The sequence below is a fragment of the Pholcus phalangioides genome, unplaced genomic scaffold (genome assembly GCF_987345545.1).
Source record: "Pholcus phalangioides strain wild (caught in Gottingen) unplaced genomic scaffold, Ppha-v1.0 ptg000020l_1, whole genome shotgun sequence".
Classification (NCBI taxonomy): Eukaryota; Metazoa; Arthropoda; class Arachnida; order Araneae; family Pholcidae; genus Pholcus; species Pholcus phalangioides.
In genome coordinates, this window is record NW_028301613.1 from 8,041,223 (window position 1) to 8,062,388 (window position 21,166).

General features: G+C 41.2%; 1 protein-coding gene across 2 annotated transcripts; it reads left to right on the forward strand.

The window, feature by feature from the left end:
- The first annotated feature begins 5,125 nt into the window (after window positions 1–5,125).
- Window positions 5,126–17,038, forward strand: LOC149070921 (uncharacterized). 2 transcript variants are annotated; one of them, XM_089248694.1, is made up of 3 exons: window positions 5,131–5,419; window positions 6,798–6,854; window positions 16,511–17,038. In XM_089248694.1, the coding sequence occupies exon 3, from the start codon at window positions 16,557–16,559 to the stop codon at window positions 16,941–16,943; it is 387 nt and encodes a 128-aa protein (XP_089104820.1). In that variant the 5' UTR covers window positions 5,131–5,419; window positions 6,798–6,854; window positions 16,511–16,556; the 3' UTR covers window positions 16,944–17,038. The 2 variants fall into 2 exon arrangements, with proteins under 2 accessions (XP_089104821.1, XP_089104820.1); XM_089248695.1 differs by lacking the exon at window positions 6,798–6,854 and having other exon boundaries at window positions 5,126–5,419.
- The last annotated feature ends 4,128 nt before the right edge of the window (window positions 17,039–21,166 follow it).

Genomic DNA, 21,166 nt, shown 5'->3' on the forward strand with positions numbered 1-21,166 from the left:
GCAAGCATTTTAGTGACGAAAACGAGGGACTTAAGGACAGAGACGTATCTGGAGGTGCGGGGCTGAGCAGGCAATAGCCAAGGCGGCAAAGAGGAATAAGTGAATTCTGCTGAGAAATATGTCCAAATAAAATAGAAAAAAACAAATGATGTGTCAATATATTGCACACCACAAACAACACCCCTGAAAAAAAAAAACATTGCAAAAATCACAAAATACCGAGTTGTTAAGCAACCGTAGCGTCCGCCCATCGTGATATGTCGTGTGTGTCCTTCACGAAAAATCCATCAATAAACAAAATGCAAACAGATCGAAACCTGTTGAAGAGCCTCAAAGGACACATTTGGAGCGGAGAAGGACATCACACAAACTCTCTAAGAAAAACAAGACACAATACTATGATGTGTTGTTAGCAACCGAGTTATGACGGCAGCAACCAAACAGCTGCTATCTGGTACGTACTTAATAACGAATGAGTATGTATTTCGTCCGTGTCTTTATACATACAGAGGGGCCCATCGATCAAAAATAAAAGCCGTCACGCGATTTTATCAAGACCTTTAATAACACTTTTCCACTTCTCTTTTTTCCTTTTATACTCGTTTCGACTGATAAGTTTTTATTCGGACTCGCATGCTTATCATCATCATCAGTATTAATTAAGTACCGTATTGAACAGGACTTTCTTCCGTTGATAAGTTTTTATTCGGACTCGCATGCTTATCATCAGTAGGGCTCAGATGTTTATGAGTCCGAACAAAAACGTATCAATAGAGGAAATTCCTGTTAAATACGCTACTTAATTAATAATGATGATTGGGGTTCGAATTTCTATGACCTAAAGATGAAACATCGTTGCTGATAAGTTGCGAAAAATCATTTTCATCTTTGGATTATAAAAATTCGAGCCCTAATCATCATTATTAATTAAGTGCCGTATTTAAATAGGACTTTCCTCTATTGATAAGTTTTTTGTATAATATAATCCCAATTATATTGGGACTCACATGCTTATCATCATTATTAATTAAGTCCTTTCTTTTCCCCTCTGTGTCTTCGGATTGGATGAAAATGTCCAGTATTGTGAACACGATCAACTTGAATCTGTTTTTCTTTCCTACAAGGGGAGCACACTCCTCTAGTCGCCAAAGCCGCGTATACACTAGCGAGCCAATCTTGCAACACACGACTCCCTGTAGCGGTTCTAATCTGCTCTTGGGTACACAAACTTCCTTTGTGTTCGTTGAAAAAAACCGATTCCAGGTGGGTCCAGTGAAAACAGCTCAAGAATCGTTTGCAACACCGTACAAATCACTGAACAACAAATTACGAATGCTTTCATTGCATGATTCGCGCGCTAGTGTATACACTTCTTTAGATTACCTTATAGACCATACATGCTCACCCCATGGCCCGAGGCCCAAATGAGGTCTTCGTTGCCCGTGCCCTCAAACATAATTTGGTAAAAATGAACTAAGCGGCACATTTCCATATCACTTTATGACGGTGACCCACGGTGCGGTTTCATTTCATTCAAGTGGCCTGCGGAGCATTCTCAGATCACTTGAGAAAAGTTCACTTGGCAAAGTTCCAGGACACTTAAGTGGCCATCGTCACATTTTCAAATCACTTAAGTGACCCATGGTAGAGTTCAAATCACTAATTTTTCGGGGTAAAAGTCGACGGAAACCGAAACCAGCGATAACCGGTCAACTGAAGCCGAGGTATGGCTCTGTACTTAATTTTACCACATCGCGGCTTCGCAATTGGTACAGTCGTTAGGACGTGGGGCGCCCATGACGAAGGTTGTTGGTTCGATCCCCTCTTATACTCAGCCGGAATTTTATTTCACACACTACCATCTTAATTTCTTGATGATCTTAAATTTGTATTAAATTTTAATTTTTTTAATTTTAATGACATTTAATTTTTTCAAACCGGTGCACAGGTTAAATGTGATTCATTACGTTCCACCACTAATCACCAGATGCACGAGGCTGGGGGAGTTCCCAAACAGCGAACGTGGCGAGACAAGGGCCGCGCCCCCGTGCAATCAATTATCAGTTCACTAAAAAAATGCTTTCATTTTTTCCTGATTTATTCCTAATGCGGTTCAGCGGCATCAAGTTTACAATAATAACGGCTCGCTGGGCCCTGCTATCATTTATTGACTCATAAGGAGCCGACCCATTCCTTTGTTATTGGTTCAAAATGAAAATAACTAAATACCTTTTTCTTTAGAGAGAGTGCGTTCATTTATAAACGCTGTTCATTTATACAATACAAATACAACGCCACAACAGGCAAATTGCCCACCGAGGTGGCTGACTTAAGAACATCATGGATCCCCGAGCCCTACCTACTACTGCTACACCACACATGCACCCCACCCCCCGGAACCCCCAACGAATCGGTACAACATGCGGAAATGTGTGTGTACGCGTCGCGAGATTTAGTGTTTGAGCGAGATCGCCAATCAACTCTCATGTTTGGCGATAAGTTGCTAATCAAAACACATGTTCAACCAGCACCTAGATTCAACAATGTTCAACACTGCAGCTAGATTTTCTTAAACTGACTGCGATTAGTGAGGAAGGCTTCCACCCATTTGAGCAGTTGAATGCATAGTCCAAGGTTTTGAAATTTAAGTATAGAAGTTTATTATGGGCCACCCTGTCAAAAGCTTTGGGAAAATCCAAAAAAATTATATCAGTTTGGACGTTTTTTTGTCGATCCTGCTAGACATAGATCGTGTATTAAAAGAGCCAATACTGATAAAGATGATCGAAAGCCGTGTTGGTTAGGGAAAAATAAGTTTATATCGATTCAAGGTGTGAGTGGATTTCCTTGGTAACTCATTTACATGATCAAAAATGCTTGCAGCATGTAGAGGTGATTGCGACTGGTCTGACGCTGAAAATAATCTGAAGATTGTTAGAAATTTCATGAGCGTAAGATTTGAGAATAGGCTGAGATTTGGCTTCCTACCGGGGCCAGAGGGCTTGAATTTTTTTTTAAAAAGATTCAACAGGCCTACTTTAGAGAAGACAGGACTGGGGTTGAATGAATCAGAGAAAATAGATTCATTCCTCAAATTTGCCGTCTCTAGGTCACTCTTTTGGTCAGTCATACGTTTGCACACTCTCTATGTAACGTTTGTGGTTGCTCACTGACCTGGCTCATCGTTTGGTCACTCATTTGCTTACGCACCATCTAGGTCATCGGATGTTCACTGACGTAGCTCCTCACTCACTAGATAGAGGCGGATCTATGGTTCAAATTCTGCCTCGCCCTTTTTCCATTTTAGTCTAATTTTCTTGACCGCTCATTCCTCAAATTTGCCGCAACTGCAAACTTGCTACTCTGGCAGGTGCGGATCCGGGAGGGATGACTGTCCCTCTCAAGAGCAGCACATAACATGTGGGAAAATAAGTCTTTCCCGTAAAATACGGGACGATTCAACGAAGAGACTCAATAACTCGTCCCTCCCGACACATCACCCTGGATCCGCGAATGCGCTGTGGGCCTGTTAAGCTCCCCTTGCAAAATCACCTCTGTTTTTAGTTTGAAGAACATTTCGATCGGTTTCAATTTTTCCCAATTTTATCGTCAATCAATTATTACGTTTGGGACCCTTTTCGAGGCCTACCACCGGTCAATCCTCACTACCCCCCTCCCTTTTCGCTCATGTAAGAAGCACGGCTCCCCATATCCTGGAGCAGGGCCCTATGAGACAGACGATATCTGGAAATTTCGTCCCCGACGACATTTCACCTGCCCTGACCGTTTGAGTGACCAAGCTATTGGGTGGGTGACCATATGAGTGAGTGACTGTATGAGTGACCATATGAGTGACCATATGAGTGAGTGACTGTATGAGTGACCATATGAGTGAGTGACTGTATGACTGACTGCATGAGTGACCATATGAGTGAGTGACTGCATGAGTGACCATATGAGTGAGTGACTATGACTGACTGCATGAGTGACTGTATGACTGACTGCATGAGTGACCGTATGAGTGAGTGGCCATATGAGTGAGTGACTGTATGACTGACTGCATGAGTGACCAAATTAGTGACTGTATGAGTGACCAAATGAGTGAGTGACCAAATTAGTGACTGTATGAGTGACCAAATGAGTGAGTGACTGTATGACTGACCGTATGAGTGAGTGACTGTATGACTGACCGTATGAGTGAGTGACTGCATGAGTGACCAAATGAGTGATGAAGTTAGTAGTCGTTTTCGTGATCAAGTTAGTGACCGTATGAGTGATGAAGTCAGTAACCGTATGAGTGATGAGGTCAGTATTAGTATGAGTGACCACACTCACTTGGTCTTTCATATGGTCAAATACTGTCACTCACCAATACGGTTGCCCGTGCACTCCCTTGCTCAATATACACGCACACATACACACACACACATGGTCACCCACCCACTCACTTTTCTACTCATTTGGTCAATCATCCACTCACACTTATCCACTCATTTGGTCAATCATCCACTCATACAGTCATTCATAACTTCAATTGTCACACGCGCATTCACTTGGTCACTCACTTGATCACTCATATGGTCACTCAGTCACTGGCTTGGTCACTCATATGGTCAGGACAGGCGAAATGTTCCGAGGACGAAACGTGCCGTGGCGAAGTATCGGGGATGAAAAGTCGGAGGTGAAATTTCCCTAAACCAGTCTTTTCACGGGGCCTTTTCACGGTGAATTTATCGCATGAAAAAACAAAAAATAAAAGAGTTATTGCCCCAGAGCCGGAGACCCATCAGCAGCCCCACCTTTGTGGGGGGGGGGGGGCCCATGGCGAGAAGTATCAAAGTCTCAACGCCGTGTCGTCATTACATTTATTAGTGTTTATACTAGATCGGGGTGAAAAAAAAAATATAAAAAAAGAGTTTTTCATCGATTTTTTTACACTTCCCGCCAAACTTTTTATATCGATAATTTCTTTTCTTTTTTTTATTATGGTGGTGATGATGGTTGTCGTCTGCAAAAGAAAGTGGCAGCCCCATCAAAACGTCATTATTTTACGTACTTTCTGCCGAGGAAGTGCCAAAGAAACGAATGGAAGGGGAAAAAGGGATTTTTTTTTTTTTCCTTTCTTTCTAAAGTGACAGGAAGAATATTATAGACACGTAGGGAATATTTTATGAATTTTCCCCTTCCTTATGGTCGTCTGCTGTTTTGGAAGGAGAACGGGAGAGTTCTTTGCTCCCTGTTGACATTTGAATGTAAGTTTTCGTGAGGGGAATTAATGAGCTCTTTTTCGAGCGAAAACAAGGAAGACACGCAGAAAGAGCTCTTCTCGAAGCTCTTTTTTTTTACGAGGTGGACATGACGCGTTCTCGTCGGACAATCAGGAAGTAAGTTCATGAAGATCATCGCGACGAGGCGGAAGGTATAATTTCCATCTTATTATGCTTCAAATTTTAAAACTAAATTCAAAATATGTCGGTATATTTCGTGCCGTTCATTGTCTTTTCTTTTTGAATTGACTTTATAAAAAGACTTGCTTTTCTTTCATTGTTGATCTCATTGATCAACGAAACGCTGTGTTTCGTAAGCAATATTCAATATAGATATTGTGTAAAAATATGCTATGGTAATTGTTGTTCTCTGCACAATCGTTCTTTTTTAATGATCCATAGGATGTAATTTTCAAAGAATGTTTCGAGGCCTCAAAAACAGGGACTTCGAAAATTAATCTACCGAAGTAACGCTTTTCAAGAATAATTATGGCCAACAAGACTTTTTTTATTCTACAATATCTTTGGCAAACAATGCGTTCTCACAATATATCTTCGACAAAAAAAAAAATTCTCTCCGATATCTCTGGAAAAAGCAATGCTTTCAAATGATATCTTTGATAAGCAACGCATTGCAAGAATGTCTTCGGCAAATCTTTGGTGGCTAAATGCTATTTCCGATAATATCTTTGGTGGCTAAATGCTATTTCCGATAATATCTTTGGTGGCTAAACGCTATTTCCGATAATATCTTTGGTGGCTAAATGCTATTTCCGATATCTTCGCAAGAAGCACTTTCGATATATCCGATATATCCGGCAAACAATGCTTTCGAATGATAATCTCTGGTAAACATCGCTTTCGAATATCTCCGGCAAACGATGCTTCCGAATGATAACTTCCCGTGAGCGATGCTTTCTAATGCCATCTCCAGATGACTTCCGAATGCTAAATAAATAAAAATAAATAAAAAACGCTCTTTCCAACAATATCTTCGGCGAGAATCTCCGGCAAACAATGCCTTCGAATGATATCCTATATATTCCATAAACGAAGTTTTCCAACAATAATCTTCGGTAAATAATGCTTTCGCATGCTTCCACTATATAAGCAACACTATCCGAAAACATCTTCGGCAAACTTCAGTAAAAGAAAACTTTCTAAAAAAATTTTTGTGCGGCCAGCAGGGCAGCAACTAATTGCTTGGTCAGCCGAGGCAAGAACGCGTTTTTACGCCCCCTCCCCCCGGTAACGTTGAAGGAGCGATTAAAGGGTGAAAGTTGCGTCCCCTCTAGTCCGGCGCCCGGGGCGTAAGACCCACTTGCCCCCCCCCCCCAATTGCCGCTCTGGTGGCCAACAACGGTCTTTCAAACAATGCTTTCATATGGTTATCTTAGACAAAAAAACAAATCCCCTGTATCGACAATATTTTGGGCAAATGATGTGTTGTTCCCTTACAGTTTTTGCCGATTGATGATTTCGCAAATAATAGCAACACATTTCTATTGGAATTTTATATTTATTTTACAGCCTAAAACAGTGGATAACAGCTGGCCCGCGAAGTGATTTTGTGCTGCCCATGACCAGGTAACACTACTGTGTATTAAATTAATTTTCTTATCATTATTTAAGCCATTATTTTCAACAGCAGACCTGATTAATGCATCAACACACCCCTGTCCCACCCCGAAGGGTATTCAGATAACTTCGTAAATCGAACGCCGCCATCCTACTCAGTACAGATCTGATCGGGCGAGACGGAAATAATTCCCGAATCGAGAGCCAGCGGAGCCAGATTCGAGGGGTGAAGCAGACATGATTAACAAACTACATATTTACATTCATTACTTCTAGGGACGATAGTAATTAGCTCTGTTCTCGTCACACTGCCTTTCCGAACACAAAGTATATTCGGAAAGTCTCTTGAATTATCTTATAGACATTTTTCTCTCTCATGTCTTTCCGCTACCTCGTTTGGGCAAGTTGATTTTTTTTGTGGCCTCTGTATTAGTAGCCGAATGCATATTTGGTATTCTGCTCACTGTAACGGGACTTTTTTTTCAAAGCGGATGTCAACTCACTATCTCACTTCGAAACTACACACACACACACACACACACACACACACAATCGACGCAGAAAAGCACCTCCTAGAGATAAAAGGCCTCCGCACGGGTTGCCATAAACGTCATTCAGACTACCTAACAAGTTTGTCGAATTTTGAAACACAGCATCCTATTTCGTTTCCTCTTATTTTGGCATAGAATCTTCCTGATTGGCCCACAAATACCGCATAGTGATTGGATGTGTGGCATAGAAATCGCAATTCTGAGCCCGATCATTTTTTTTCCCTCACGACGATGATACTGGCACGAGCAGGGAATTTCTTTTCCCTGAATATTCTGAGGGAAAATGGACTACTTACTGGCGTCACAAGCAGCGTGCGGAGGCCTTCCGCAGACCCTAATAAATCAAAAATATTCCATATGGGAAGGTCAGGTTCATATTGTGCCATTAAACAAGAGACACGGTGAATTTCTCTGTGTCGAAAACAGAGAAGCGCTGTCACCTCTAAATTTCGACATAGCTGATTGGTGGCATTCCACGTTGAAGCAGACTAACACCTTAGTACCGTTATTCCGTTCCAAGAAGTAACAAGAATAAGAATACATGTACATAAAATACGAATAAGAATACACGTATAAGTCAATTAATAAAAATCCGTGTATCTCAAATCTGGTTTCGTTTAATCCTATGGGATACAGGAACACCAGGGGGGGGGGGGGGGTAATGGTTCTTTTTTGCATTCTCCTCACATCAGCCTGGTTCATGCGAAGCTGGTCCATTTTATCTTGGTGCCATCACGGTTTTACCCCCCATTCTCCGGATAGTCAGTACTATCCCCAAGACTGGCTTTTTGGCACGCTTTCCATCCCGCACTTCTCTCGAAGTCAACCGGTGCGTGAATCGATTCCGTGAGCGTTTGTTCGACCCGTGCTACCCCAAGAGTTGCCAAATCAGGAAATCAGTAAGGGATAAAAATTATTGCAGGAAAATTTAGAAAACAACGTTTTTAATGCAAATTATGAATGTAATTGAAAGGTCTAATTTGCGAAAGAAACCGTAATTTTTGATGCATTACATCTACTAGCTGGGAACCAGAACGAAAATTGATATTTAACTGTTTAAGGAGAAGTGGAGCCGAGGGACTAGATTGCCACTTTTTTCCCACCATATTACTTATGGCGAACACAGATCTCCGAGTTTTCTGCTGGTGCTGGTTATACACCGGAGTGTTGCTCCCGGTGTGGCCCGCGATGATGCAACTGACCATTATGTTGGCCGTCCCTGGTCTAAAACATTAATAATCAGAATATTTTCGTATATAACAAATCTAAACTAATCTTCTTCATAGTTCACTCAGTCAAACCATCATCATCGTCATTGTTGAAGCTAACCACAAAAATCGTTCGAAGTTTTTCAACAGCCGAAATCTCTGCAACAACTAGCAGTTGAAAATCTTTGTTAGGGATGGCGAGGAGTGACGTCATCCTCGCGCAAGAAACGTCCCTGGTTTTCAGTTTCTTTGGATAGTGGCTGATATTGCAGTAAAGCCATGACTTGGGATGACGAATAATGACTCGTTTCGAGACGGGAGGGGGGTTTCTACCACCAACTTACAGCACCAGCAGTTTGACCGTATTTTACCCGTCCGTTTACGGGACATTCTTCTATTCTTGACTGTTTTTCAACGAAGCTTGTTTGAATTTGTAGTCTTCACTGAGACCGAATGAAGATGATTTTCGCAACTTATATATCATATTATGGTAATTATAGCAATAAATATGAATAATCGCCTAACACATGCTTGTCAAGTTCAATATTTTTCAGTGAACTAAATTTTCAATTCACTGCGATTTTTCCCTGATAGTTTTGCGACAATTTTCGCAATCATTAGTGATTTTTGCCGAGTCATGGCGACGCTTCTAGTGACAATTGTCGATGTCCCGTATTTTGCTGTATTTAAGATCCCGAAAGGCCATTTTATTGGAATTATTTCGTCATAATGTCACGTTTTTGGTCAACAAATTCTAAATATGGACATGAAACATCTCAAGACGACACACTCCCTTGTTGGGTAGGTTACCAATAATCTAAACCAGAAGAGTGAGATCACTCCCATGTTTGCACACGCTCTAGATCAGAGGCGCACACCCTTTTCAGTCCACACGCCCGATATGCGAATGAATGAATAAACGCCAGAACTTTGCCACTGTACTTATCCCGTTGCCGAGATCTCTTCCAGTCCAGCTCCGTGGCAGAGTCTACAACAACGCCAGATATGCGGTAATTCTGCTGCTCGCGGACCTGAAACTTGTATATATATATATATACTAGGGGGGCTCTGCCCCCCTGCCGCCTTTGGCGGCCAACCCCCCCCCCCCCCACTTCTCTCCCGGACATATCTTGTTTATTTCGTCCCACTTCATCAGCGTGCTATGGAAAAGGGGAAAGGGACGTGTGAAAGCACCAGCCTACTGAAGAAGCGAATTTTAATGAAAATAATAATAAAGCAACAAAAAACAAATGAGATTCATCAAGTATCCCCAGAAAACTTCCCCATGGGGGTCCCCAGATTCAATTTGCTGAATTTCAGTGGGGCCCCACACTGGATATATCTTGGGCTACCGATGTGTTGCAAATTTTACAATGTTAAACCACAAAAATCAATGAGATACATTCAGGGGCACCGAATTACAACCTGCCAACATTTCCATGAAGCCCTGACCTGCAAGCTTGTCGGACACCCCCCTGTGAGAATTTTTCATTTTTATCAATTTTACAACGAATAAAATCCAGGGCCCCACATCCAGTAGCGGGGACACAATACGCAGATTTTTAGTGGGGCCCCAGACTGGCTATATCTCGGGTTTCGGCTGTGGCAAATTCTACAACAGAAAAGAATGAGATTCATAAAGGGCCCCCAAAATCAAACCTGTAAACATGGAGCCCCCCCGACTTGGAAGCTTGTTGGTCATCCCCCGGTGCGAGTGCCATGAAAAATTTCCATTTGTATTCGTTTTACCAACGAATAAAATCCAGGGCCCCCAACCAATTACCCGGGACACCAATTCGCATACTTTTGGTGGGGCCCCAGACTGGCTTTATCTCGGGCTTCCGCTGTTGCGAATTCTACAACAGAAAAGAATGAGATTCGTCCAGGGCCCCAAAATGAAACCTGTAAACATGGGGCCCCGACTTGGAAGCTTGTCGGTCATCCCCCGGTGCGAGTGCTATGAAAAATTTTCATTTGTATTCGTTTTACCAACAAATAAAATCCAGGGCACCCAAAATGAAACCTGTAAACATGGGGCCCCCGACTTGGAAGCTTGTCGGTCATCCCCCGGAGCGAGTGCCATGAAAAATTTTCATTTGTATTCGTTTTACCAACGAATAAAATCCAGGGCCCCCAAAATCAAACCTGTAAACATGGAGCCCCCCCGACTTGGAAGCTTGTTGGTCATCCCCCGGTGCGAGTGCCATGAAAAATTTCCATTTGTATTCGTTTTACCAACGAATAAAATCCAGGGCCCCCAACCAATTACCCGGGACACCAATTCGCATACTTTTGGTGGGGCCCCAGACTGGCTTTATCTCGGGCTTCCGCTGTTGCGAATTCTACAACAGAAAAGAATGAGATTCGTCCAGGGCCCCAAAATGAAACCTGTAAACATGGGGCCCCGACTTGGAAGCTTGTCGGTCATCCCCCGGTGCGAGTGCTATGAAAAATTTTCATTTGTATTCGTTTTACCAACAAATAAAATCCAGGGCACCCAAAATGAAACCTGTAAACATGGGGCCCCCGACTTGGAAGCTTGTCGGTCATCCCCCGGAGCGAGTGCCATGAAAAATTTTCATTTGTATTCGTTTTACCAACGAATAAAATCCAGGGCCCCCAAAATGAAACCTGTAAACATAGGGCCCCCGACTTGGAAGCTTGTCGGTCATCCCCCGGAGCGAGTGCCATGAAAAATTTTCATTTGTATTCGTTTTACCAACGAATAAAATCCAGGACCCCCCAACCAATTACCCGGGACACCAATTCGCATACTTTTGGTGGGGCCCCAGACTGGATATATCTTTTGCTTCCGCTATCGAAATTTTTCAACGTTAAAGCAGCAAGAAAACAATGAGATCCATCAAGGGCCCCTGGAAATGAAAACTTTTTACTTATACGTGAAATCTTCCCCGGGTACCCCGACCCTGTGTTGGGAGCACTGCTGTTGTGTGTGTATATTATACATATATATACCTCTCGGCATGGACCTCCCCCCCCCACAAAGGAAGGGCTGACAGGGGGCCTCAACGATTCTTATCACTTTTTGATTTTTCACACTATAAATTAATCACAGAGGGGCCCCTGAAAAGCTGGTTTGGGGGCTCGAAATCTAAATTCCAGCCTAAGGGCTCTGCTGTAGGATGTAGGAGCCTCTTGGTACATGCACATAACATGGTCCCGATGGGTCAAATGGGTCCCGATATGTGAATATCGACCCAATATCGATATATGATATCATATCGATATATGAATATGAATGTACGATGTATGAATGTGAATATCGATATATGAATCGAACCCACTTCCGTAACAGATTTCCGTCACTCAAAAATTTCACCCACTTCCGTCACTCGGTTGCTTAGCAACAGGCCCTTTTCGAGTTTGTTTGTGATTTTATATTATAGAATAGATATATAGAAGTGAACCCGTATTTTGCGGGACATTCCCGTAATTTTAGTTGTGCCAATTTTTCGACCAAATGTCCTCATTTCAACGAGACTTACTTGAGTTTTTGAAATAAAAAATAAAGGTTATTTTCATGACATAAATTATTGCCTTTCACAATTGTTCTTAGCTGTAATTGGCAACTCCACTTATTTTTGATAACTTTACATGGCTCTGAAAATTTCTTGGCTGTTGTTGGCAACTTTACTTGTCTGTGACAAATGTTTTTGGCTGTAATTGGCAACTCTACTTGTATTTGAAATTTTTTTTTTTAGGACGATAATTGGTGATAACCCTTATTGACCTAGAGATCGCGATTTGCCGTATTTTTATGAAGGAAATATTGTTAGCTTATGCATTTATTGTGTGTATTAATACATTTCTTATGGCACACATTTTGCGGGCCGGAGGTTATGCATCCCTCGTCTAAGTCATTCACATGCTTAAATAATCACCAAGTCACTCTTTTGGTCGCTCACTGACCTGGTCCTTCGCTCTCTAGGTCACTCTTTTTGGTCATTAACACGCTTGGAATCTCCCTAGTTACTCACTAATGTAGTCCGTCACTCTCTGGGCTGAGGTGAGTTTATGGTTTTACCTTCTGCGGACTAAACAAAATTTTCCACCTCGCAAAACTTGCTTGCCCTGGGCTATTTTAGCCTGCCAAGTGCCCCCCCCCCCAACTAAATACACCACTAGTGGTGGATGCTCGTGTTTCTGTAAGTATCGTGTAGAAGGGCTGCCTGCGATCTGGTGCCTCTGCCTCTTAATGACAGTAAAGAGTGTTTATAGAGAATAAAATCCTACAGTATAATACGTATGGGTCTAAAACCCTTCAGAGACATCGCGGACCGAATTGAAACTTCTTCCCACGAAGCCCTTGGGCCAACGATCTGAGGAATCTCCACATTTATATCTCAACAGAATGACCGACAGGGGGCACCAAAATAATTGAAGATTTCATTTGTTTCTAAAATTACACTTTTTATCGATTCTGAAACCATTCTTTTCTACTGGAAAGATTTCTGACTTCTTCTAATTATTCTGAAGTTACTTCAATTAATTTGATCATTATTTACTGTATAATTCTGTAATTTGGAAATTATTATTTCCATTAGTTTTGGAATAATTTCTTTCAATAATTCTGTAATTATTATTATTATTAATTTACCAATTATGAAATAATTTGTAGCACCGATTCCGAAATTATTTCTTTCACCAATTCTGAGAAATACTATTTCTTTTGATAATTCTTTTTAATTATCCTCCCCATTGATTAGAGAATTTTACCAATATCTATATACAGGGTGATTTAGAAAAACGTCGCCAAAATGTGAAAGGGCAATTTACGGTAACATAAAATACGATGGCAATAGAAAATCGCGTGGGCGCGCAAACGCCATCCGCAGCCGCTACAGGGAGTTGTCGCGTCACATGCGTTTAAAGCAATCACGAACTCGGCGAACATGTGACGTCGCAATTACGGCAACACAAATACGTTAGGAGCCACACCAATGCAAATTCCGGCATGTACCGATTCGTTAGGCCCCTTTCACACGGAGCGGATGCGGATGCGGATGCGGACGTGGGTCCGCATACCCTTTCAAACGAGCGCTGAAGATGCGGACGAATCGCCCGCATCTTTAGTTCGAAATTCGTGCATAAAAACTGTTTTTTCGCAATTTTTGTAATTATTTTTCTCCTTCACCCCTGATTCAGTGCCCATAGGCAGCCTAGAGGCATTGTTTGGTGGTTTTTATCATTGAGCCTAAAGATGCCTCCATTCCGATCCTCACAAGTAGTCGATGGGAGAAAATATCTTAAAATATTTTCAAAAAATTTTGAAAAAAAATCTGTCTTTTCGAAAAATATGAAAGAAAATTCCAAAAACTGTTATCCAATGTTCGAAACATCCAAAACATTCGATGTTCCAAAAAAAAAGAAAAAAAAAATTCAGGAGATATCAAAGAATTTGCAAGTATAAAAAAAGGGGAGGGATGGAGACTTTCAAAATGTCTGTGCTTAGAAATATTCACATCACAATTCTGTCTTAGGCCGGGATTACACTATAAAAGTTTTGTAAAAGTTTTGATAAAACGTGAAAAATTCAACCATTAAGATCACTGGTTGCATTTGCTTGAATGCAACAGATGCGCCTATTGGTTGAATTTTTCAACTTTTATAAAAGATCTTTTACAAAACTATATAGTATAATCCCGGCCTCAAGTACGGATTACACTATAAAAATTTTATAATAATTCTTTTAAAAAAGCAACTAATAAATTTATCGGTTGCACTTGCAATTTATTAGTTGCTTTTTTCAAGTTTTATAAAATAACTTTCGTAAACCTTTTAGAGTGAAATCCCATCCTGAGATTAGTCTCACTTCTGAAATATAAAATTTCATTTTTTTAAGTTTACAGATTAAATATTGAGTAAAATAAACTTGTAGGTATCGGGGAACCACCAAAAATATTCAAGCGCTAGGGTCTTCAAACGTCTTAATCCGGCCCTGAGTGAACACCGTACGTGGATAACGTTGTTTAATAAATATTTTTTTTAAAGTTCAAAAAAATTAAAAGATTAAAAATTTAAAAAAATAACAAATATTTAAAATAATATTTCAGATTTTTATATTTTTAAATAATTTTAAAAATTTAAAAAGAAAAAAAATTAAAATTTTTAAATTAAATTTAAAAGTTATTAAAGTATTTAGTCAATTAAATATTCTTAATGAACAGAACGGCTTATAATTTTGGTCCCGTCAGTGGCCGTTGTTGGCAGGTTTTATTGTATAAAATTGTGAAATATGGACAAAAGGCAGTTAAAGTTGCTATATCTCAATCTCAGAAGGAAACGGAGGGATAGACGTATGTAGGTACATTATATTAATGAGCAGGGACCATCATATGGTGTTTTTAAGGGTATTTATGGCAAATAATTAAAAAAATTCCGTGAAAAATCACCTTCAAAAAGTAGCCAAAGATGCGGACGAATTCGCTCCGCATCCGCATCGTCTGAACAGCTCCGAATAAACCTATTGTCAAAGCTTCTATGTGCGGATGCGGAGCCCGCACTTAGGTTTTGACACATGCGGACGACGTCCGGACCCGCATGAACATTTCCTAGGTGCGGAGATTTTTCGGCTCGTCTGAAAGGCGCAGTATATTCCAATTGTTAAAACTTCTTCCGGACCCGCATCCGCGTCCGCATCCGCATCCGCTCCGTGTGAAAGGGCCCTTAGAAACAAAAGAGCCAGGGCAGATGGCTCAACCAACCACGGTCCAGCTTCCTCGAGGATAATATGAAACAAAAAGACAGTCCGAAAAACAGCTCTGGAACAACAAAAAAACCCCAACATCAATGACATCAAACATGCAAGCTTTCTTGTCGTAGATCTTTGTTATTGATTGGTATACAGTGGAATTCCGTTTTAACGAATACCGTTATAGCGAAAATCTCGTTTTAACGAACATCTTTTTAATCCATCAAATAAGTTTACATAGGAACAATGCTAGGTGACTGGAATTCCTTTATAGCGAAATTTCGTTTTAACGAACTGATTCCTCCGGTCTCTTGGCGTTCGTTATAACGGCATTCGACTGTAATAACAAAGTTGATATTTAATAGGGTTTGCTATTAATGAGCACTTTGGAAATATTATTTGATTTAAATTAATTTGCTTTTATTAATTTGGAAAAATTATTTAATTTTTCGGAAATTTTACCAAATAAAATTTATAAAACTTTGAGTAAAATATATACCAATATAAATTTGGGGTTTGACTTAAATCCCCTTAAGTCATGGAGCCTTGACAAATATAGTCGAATCCCGTTATAACGAATTCCAAGAGACCGGAGAAATCACTTCGTTACAATGAAGGAATTTCAGGTTGTTTGCATTGGTCCTATGTAAACTTATCTGGGGGAAATTTAAAAAAAAGGGTTCGTTGAAACGACATTTTTGCTATAACGGTATTCGTTAAAACGGGATTCGACGGTATCCATGCGAGCGGAAATCAGGCACTGGGTATTGTGGTGCATCGCTTATCTCTATTGGGCATTGCGGTGTGTTGCGTATTGTCGTGCATCGCATCTCTTATTGTACTGTATACATACATCGCGTGTTATGCTGTACTGCTGATTGTGGTGCATTGCGTACCGAAATCGGAACTAGGAAACTGGCAATTTTGCACGTGACTATTTTGCACGTTTCCGAAGTACACTTTTGCTTGACGAGATAAAGATGTGACGAGTTGCAAGGTTTAATGGAGGAGGTTGGTGGGAACCACCGCCCCTCCCCCCCCCCCTCCCAGTTATCTTCCAGGAGTGCAGAAAATCGTCTTATAACTGAGAGAAAGGTGTAACTGAGAAATTACTGTATTTATTTTTTTTTTTGTGTGGCCTGAAAGTGTTTCCCATGTGTATTCACGCATGTAATTCATGTTCATGTGTTTCAGGTTCTAGACCGACACGGGCAACCGAATCCTGCGCGTCGTTGATTCGATGATAAAGGAGAAGTTCCCACCGAACGAATTCCCGACCGTGACGGCGTCCAAGCACAGGACGGCGGTGTGCACATTCTCCGGAGGACTGCTTCTCATAACGCTGGGCATCACGCTCATCATGACGTCCATGTTGGTGCACCACCCTTACAGCGACGAGACGTCCGTCCTGATAAGCGGCCCGACGTGCCTCATGCTGGGTTTCGTCGTGACCGTGCTCAGCGGCAGAGAACTCGTCAAGTACAGGAAAGTCAACCTCAGCATCGACTCGGAAGTCGCCAGGGTGCTCAGCGCCGCCATGAGCCACAAGAGCTCGATCGCCAACTCGACCGTCGAGCACAGGACTGTCAACGTCCCGGTCACTACCAAAGCCTATTGGCCATCTTGATTTCGTGTCAAAAAAATGCGAGCTTTGATTCCGAACTTTGGTCTTCTAATATTGACGTGTACGAGAGAATAAAGATGGTCATTATACTTCCAAGATTTGTTGTAGGATTTCTTACTTCTTCTGTGCGTGCGGTAGTTCTCAAAGTGTGAGTAGTGGGGCTCCCGAGAGGGGGAATGATCATACATACGTCACCGCCACAGATTCGGTGCAACGCCCTCGAGAGCCACGACGCACATCACTATCATAGATTCAGTGCGACCTCCTTGAGAGCCACGACGCACATCACTGTCATAGATTCAGTGCGACCTCCTTGAGAGCCACGACGTACATCACACGTGCATACACTCGGTGCGTACGTCCAGCACCTCCTAGAGATAGAAGGCCTCTGCACTGTTTGCCATAAACGCCATTCAGACTACCTAGCAAGTTTGCCACATTTTGAAACACAGCATCTTATTTCGTTTCTTCTTATTTTGGCATAGAATCTTCCTGATTGGCTCACAAATACCGCATGGTGATTGGATGTGGGGCATAGAAATCTCCAATTCTTTTCCTCACAACGATGATACTGGCACGAGCAGAGAATTTTTTTCCCCTGAATATTCTGAGAAGGCAAATGGACTACTTGCTGACGTCACGAGCAGCGTGCGAAGGTCTTCTATCTCTAGGAGGTGCTGGTACGTCGCGGCTCGGGGGCATCACACTGAGCTTATGCAGAAGCTTATCGCTGCCATATACCAGCACCTCCTGGAGATCGAAGGCTTCCGCACGCTGCTCGTGACGTCAGAAAGTCCCTCAGAATATTCGGGGGAAAAAAATTCCGCTGCTCGTGCAAGTATCATCGTTGTGCTGAAAAGAAATAATTGGCGATTTCTATGACCCACATTCAACCGCCATGCGGTATTTGTGAGCCAACAAGAAGATTCTACGCCAAAATAAGAATAAACGCAATAGGATGCCGTGATTCAAAATGTGACAAAGTTGCTAGGTAGAAAAAAAACACAAGTAACTAAGGAAATCGGCCTAAAATTGATAGGTAGGCTAGGATGGCCTTTCTTAAAAACAGAAAGAATTATCACTTCAACCCATTCCTTTGCAAATTATTAAAAATTCAAATTAAAAGATCTTTAGCCAACATATGGGTATATTTTTCAGAAACTCATTTATGATCAAATCGTTACCATTTAGGGCTCTATCTAACTCACTCATGGAGATCCGATCGTCGAGTTCAGGAACTGAAACTTTATGGGGGGGGGGGCGGGAATAGCATGGGTTGAGCATATATCTAACGCAAACATTGATTTGAGAAATGCTCATACCAAACATCTTTTGGGATATCGTTAAAAAAAGATCGATTCTTGTTTTTATTTCTCGGTAATACTGAGCAAAATATCTTGGAATCCTTGCTAGCAATCAGTGCATCATTCATTTTTTTTTTTTTTAATATTCATATTTCATCTCCCGACAGAAGTATCTGTCGGGAGATGAAATTCTATGTCATTCTATGTTTTTGGAATGTCTAAAAATTTCGGCCAATTCCACGGGAATAGTTAGCTTCAGGCCCGTCATTTAGGAGGGAGCAACGCCCCCCTGGCTTTTGAAAATACACTAAAAATTTCATATATATATATATTAGTGATTATAAAAAACTATCCCGACATATGGGCCCCTAACTATCATACCATTCACAGAAACTGAATGAAATTTTGGCATAAGGTATTTTGAGGTATGCGCTCAAGAATGATATGGAATACAACAGTGTCACTCTAACAGTTACGGTTACAGTGAGAAAATTTCGAAAATATCAAATGGCAACACGCAAGTTTTTTGTATTGGAATGCGATCTCCATACTGAAAAACACTAAATAGCGTTGGAATGGCACCTGTAGCACGAAAATCCCCGGAGCTAGGCAAGGAAAAAGGACTTTGCCGTGCACCAGAGCATTAATGTTCGTTTCATTCGTCAGACCGTTTCTTCGGCTGAGATCCCAGCCTGATTAGTCCTCCACAAGGTCATGTGGGAAATACAATAAAATGCTTTATACAAGATATACGGAAGACTGGATGTTGTGAAGATATTATTATATCTTCACAACATCCAGTCTTCCGTATATCTTGTATTAACAAGTGGAGAGCGACATTCATGTCATAAAATGCTTTATTTTATGCTGCTTCTCTGTCCTTATTGGTTGTCCTCACTTTTAGCCTATCTACCGCCGGTGATTTTCATGCTACAGTTGCCGTTCGAACGCTATTTAGGGTTTTTCACAATGGAGATCACATTCCAATACAAAAAACTTGGTGTTGCCATTTGATATTTTCGAAATTTTCTCACTGTAACCGTAACTGTTAGAGTGACACTGTTGTTTTCCATATCATTCTTGAGCGCATACATCAAAATACCTTATGCCAAAATTTCATTCAGTTTCTGTGAATGGTATGATAGTTAGGGGCCCATATGTCGGGATAGTTTTTTTATAATCACCCCGTACATTGAGTATATGTGCTTTGCCCCCCCCCCCCGGAAAAAGTTGAAATGACGGCCCTGCTTAGCCTATGTCTTAGTCTATCGCAGCAATTTGCGAAGCTCGATCCTGGCTGAGCGACAGTAAGCACTAAAACCATTCATTGTACAAACATGAGCTTTTGGCAGTGGAAATGTAATTATACTTAATCACGCCCAACACTGAGCAGTTGTATCTCAAAGTTGAGATGCATATTCAGATCTCTATAGTCCAGAGCTGTATTAGTTTGGGATCCACTCACTGGAAAAAAAATAGACATCTCTTTACCCTCGTTATTACCGCGCATTAATGTAATCGTATCTTCCTTTTTTGGCGACTTTCTGCTCAGAGGAACCCGAAATGCATTTCGTTTAAAACATTGATAGGATTTGTGTAGGTGACCATATGTCCCGTATTTCCCGGGACAGTCCAGGTATTTTCTGTTTTTTTTGGTCGTCCCGACTTTTTGGCAAAAGTGTCCCGGTTTTTCCCGAATTTTACATGAAGCCTACTTCGTGTCATAATGTCAAAGATTGACATTATTTATCAAATCATAAATTATTTTATGATAATTACAACTATAAATGAGAAAATATTAATCTCCCACATCTGTTTTGGGGAATGCTTTTTTCCGTGGAATTCATTTTAATCTACTGCAATTTGCAGTAATGGTTCATTTCCCGCCATTGTGATTTTTACGTAAATTCAATAACATTTTGTAACTTTGTTTGGTTTTGGCGATAATTGGCGATGTCCCGTATTTCTCTCGACGAAATAGGGTCAGTCCAGATTTGTGGCATTCGGCGGGTTATTATATTTCCACGCAAGTGGAACTATTCAACATGAAATTTCCGATATTCACAAATACCGTCAAGATACTATTACAAATGGCATCTTCGGGTTACAAAGTTTGCTCTTCGATATATCCAGCTAATTAAACTGAATCTTAACTCTAATTAACTATGAATCCTAACTCATATTTTCATAAAGGGTGGTTGATGACGTAAGCATTATGGAAACCCCCCCCCCCCCTTTGTCATCAAAAGTCAGCAAATCGGAAATTTCTTCTGATTCTTCTATTGAATTGATTTCTCCGGGGAAGTTTGCTTTGACAAAACACAGAGTTATGATTTCACTATCAACTTTTTTTCCATGCTTTCGAAAGCCACAATATCGCATCAAGTACGTTGATAGATTTTGTTAATTCAGATAAATTTGATGCATTTTCCATCTTTGTCAGCAGTGATTGCATTACAAAGCTACGGTAATTTGTTTTCACGTTGCGAATCACTCCTTGGTCCACTGGCTGTGTAAAAGCGCTTATACACTAGCGCGCGGATCATGCAATGAAAGCATTCGCAATTGGTTTTTCAGTAATTTGTACGGTGTTGTGAACGATTCTTGAGCTGTTTTCACTGGACCCACCTGCAATCAGTTTTTTCAACGAACACAAAATAAAGAAATTAGCACAAAGGAAGTTTGTGCTCCCACGAGCGGATTAGAACCGCTACAGGGGGTCGTGCGTTGCAAGACCGGCGCGCTAGTGTATACGCGCCTTAACACTAGTTGTGCTAGGTGAGGGAAAAAAAAGCGTTTAACATCCCCAGCAGCATAACGGTATCGTCAGTACGTCGGATGAATACTGAGTGTCGGAAATTTCTACGGGTCCGATACCGAACGGTATAATAAAAATGTATTCACTCAATAAACGCCAAAATA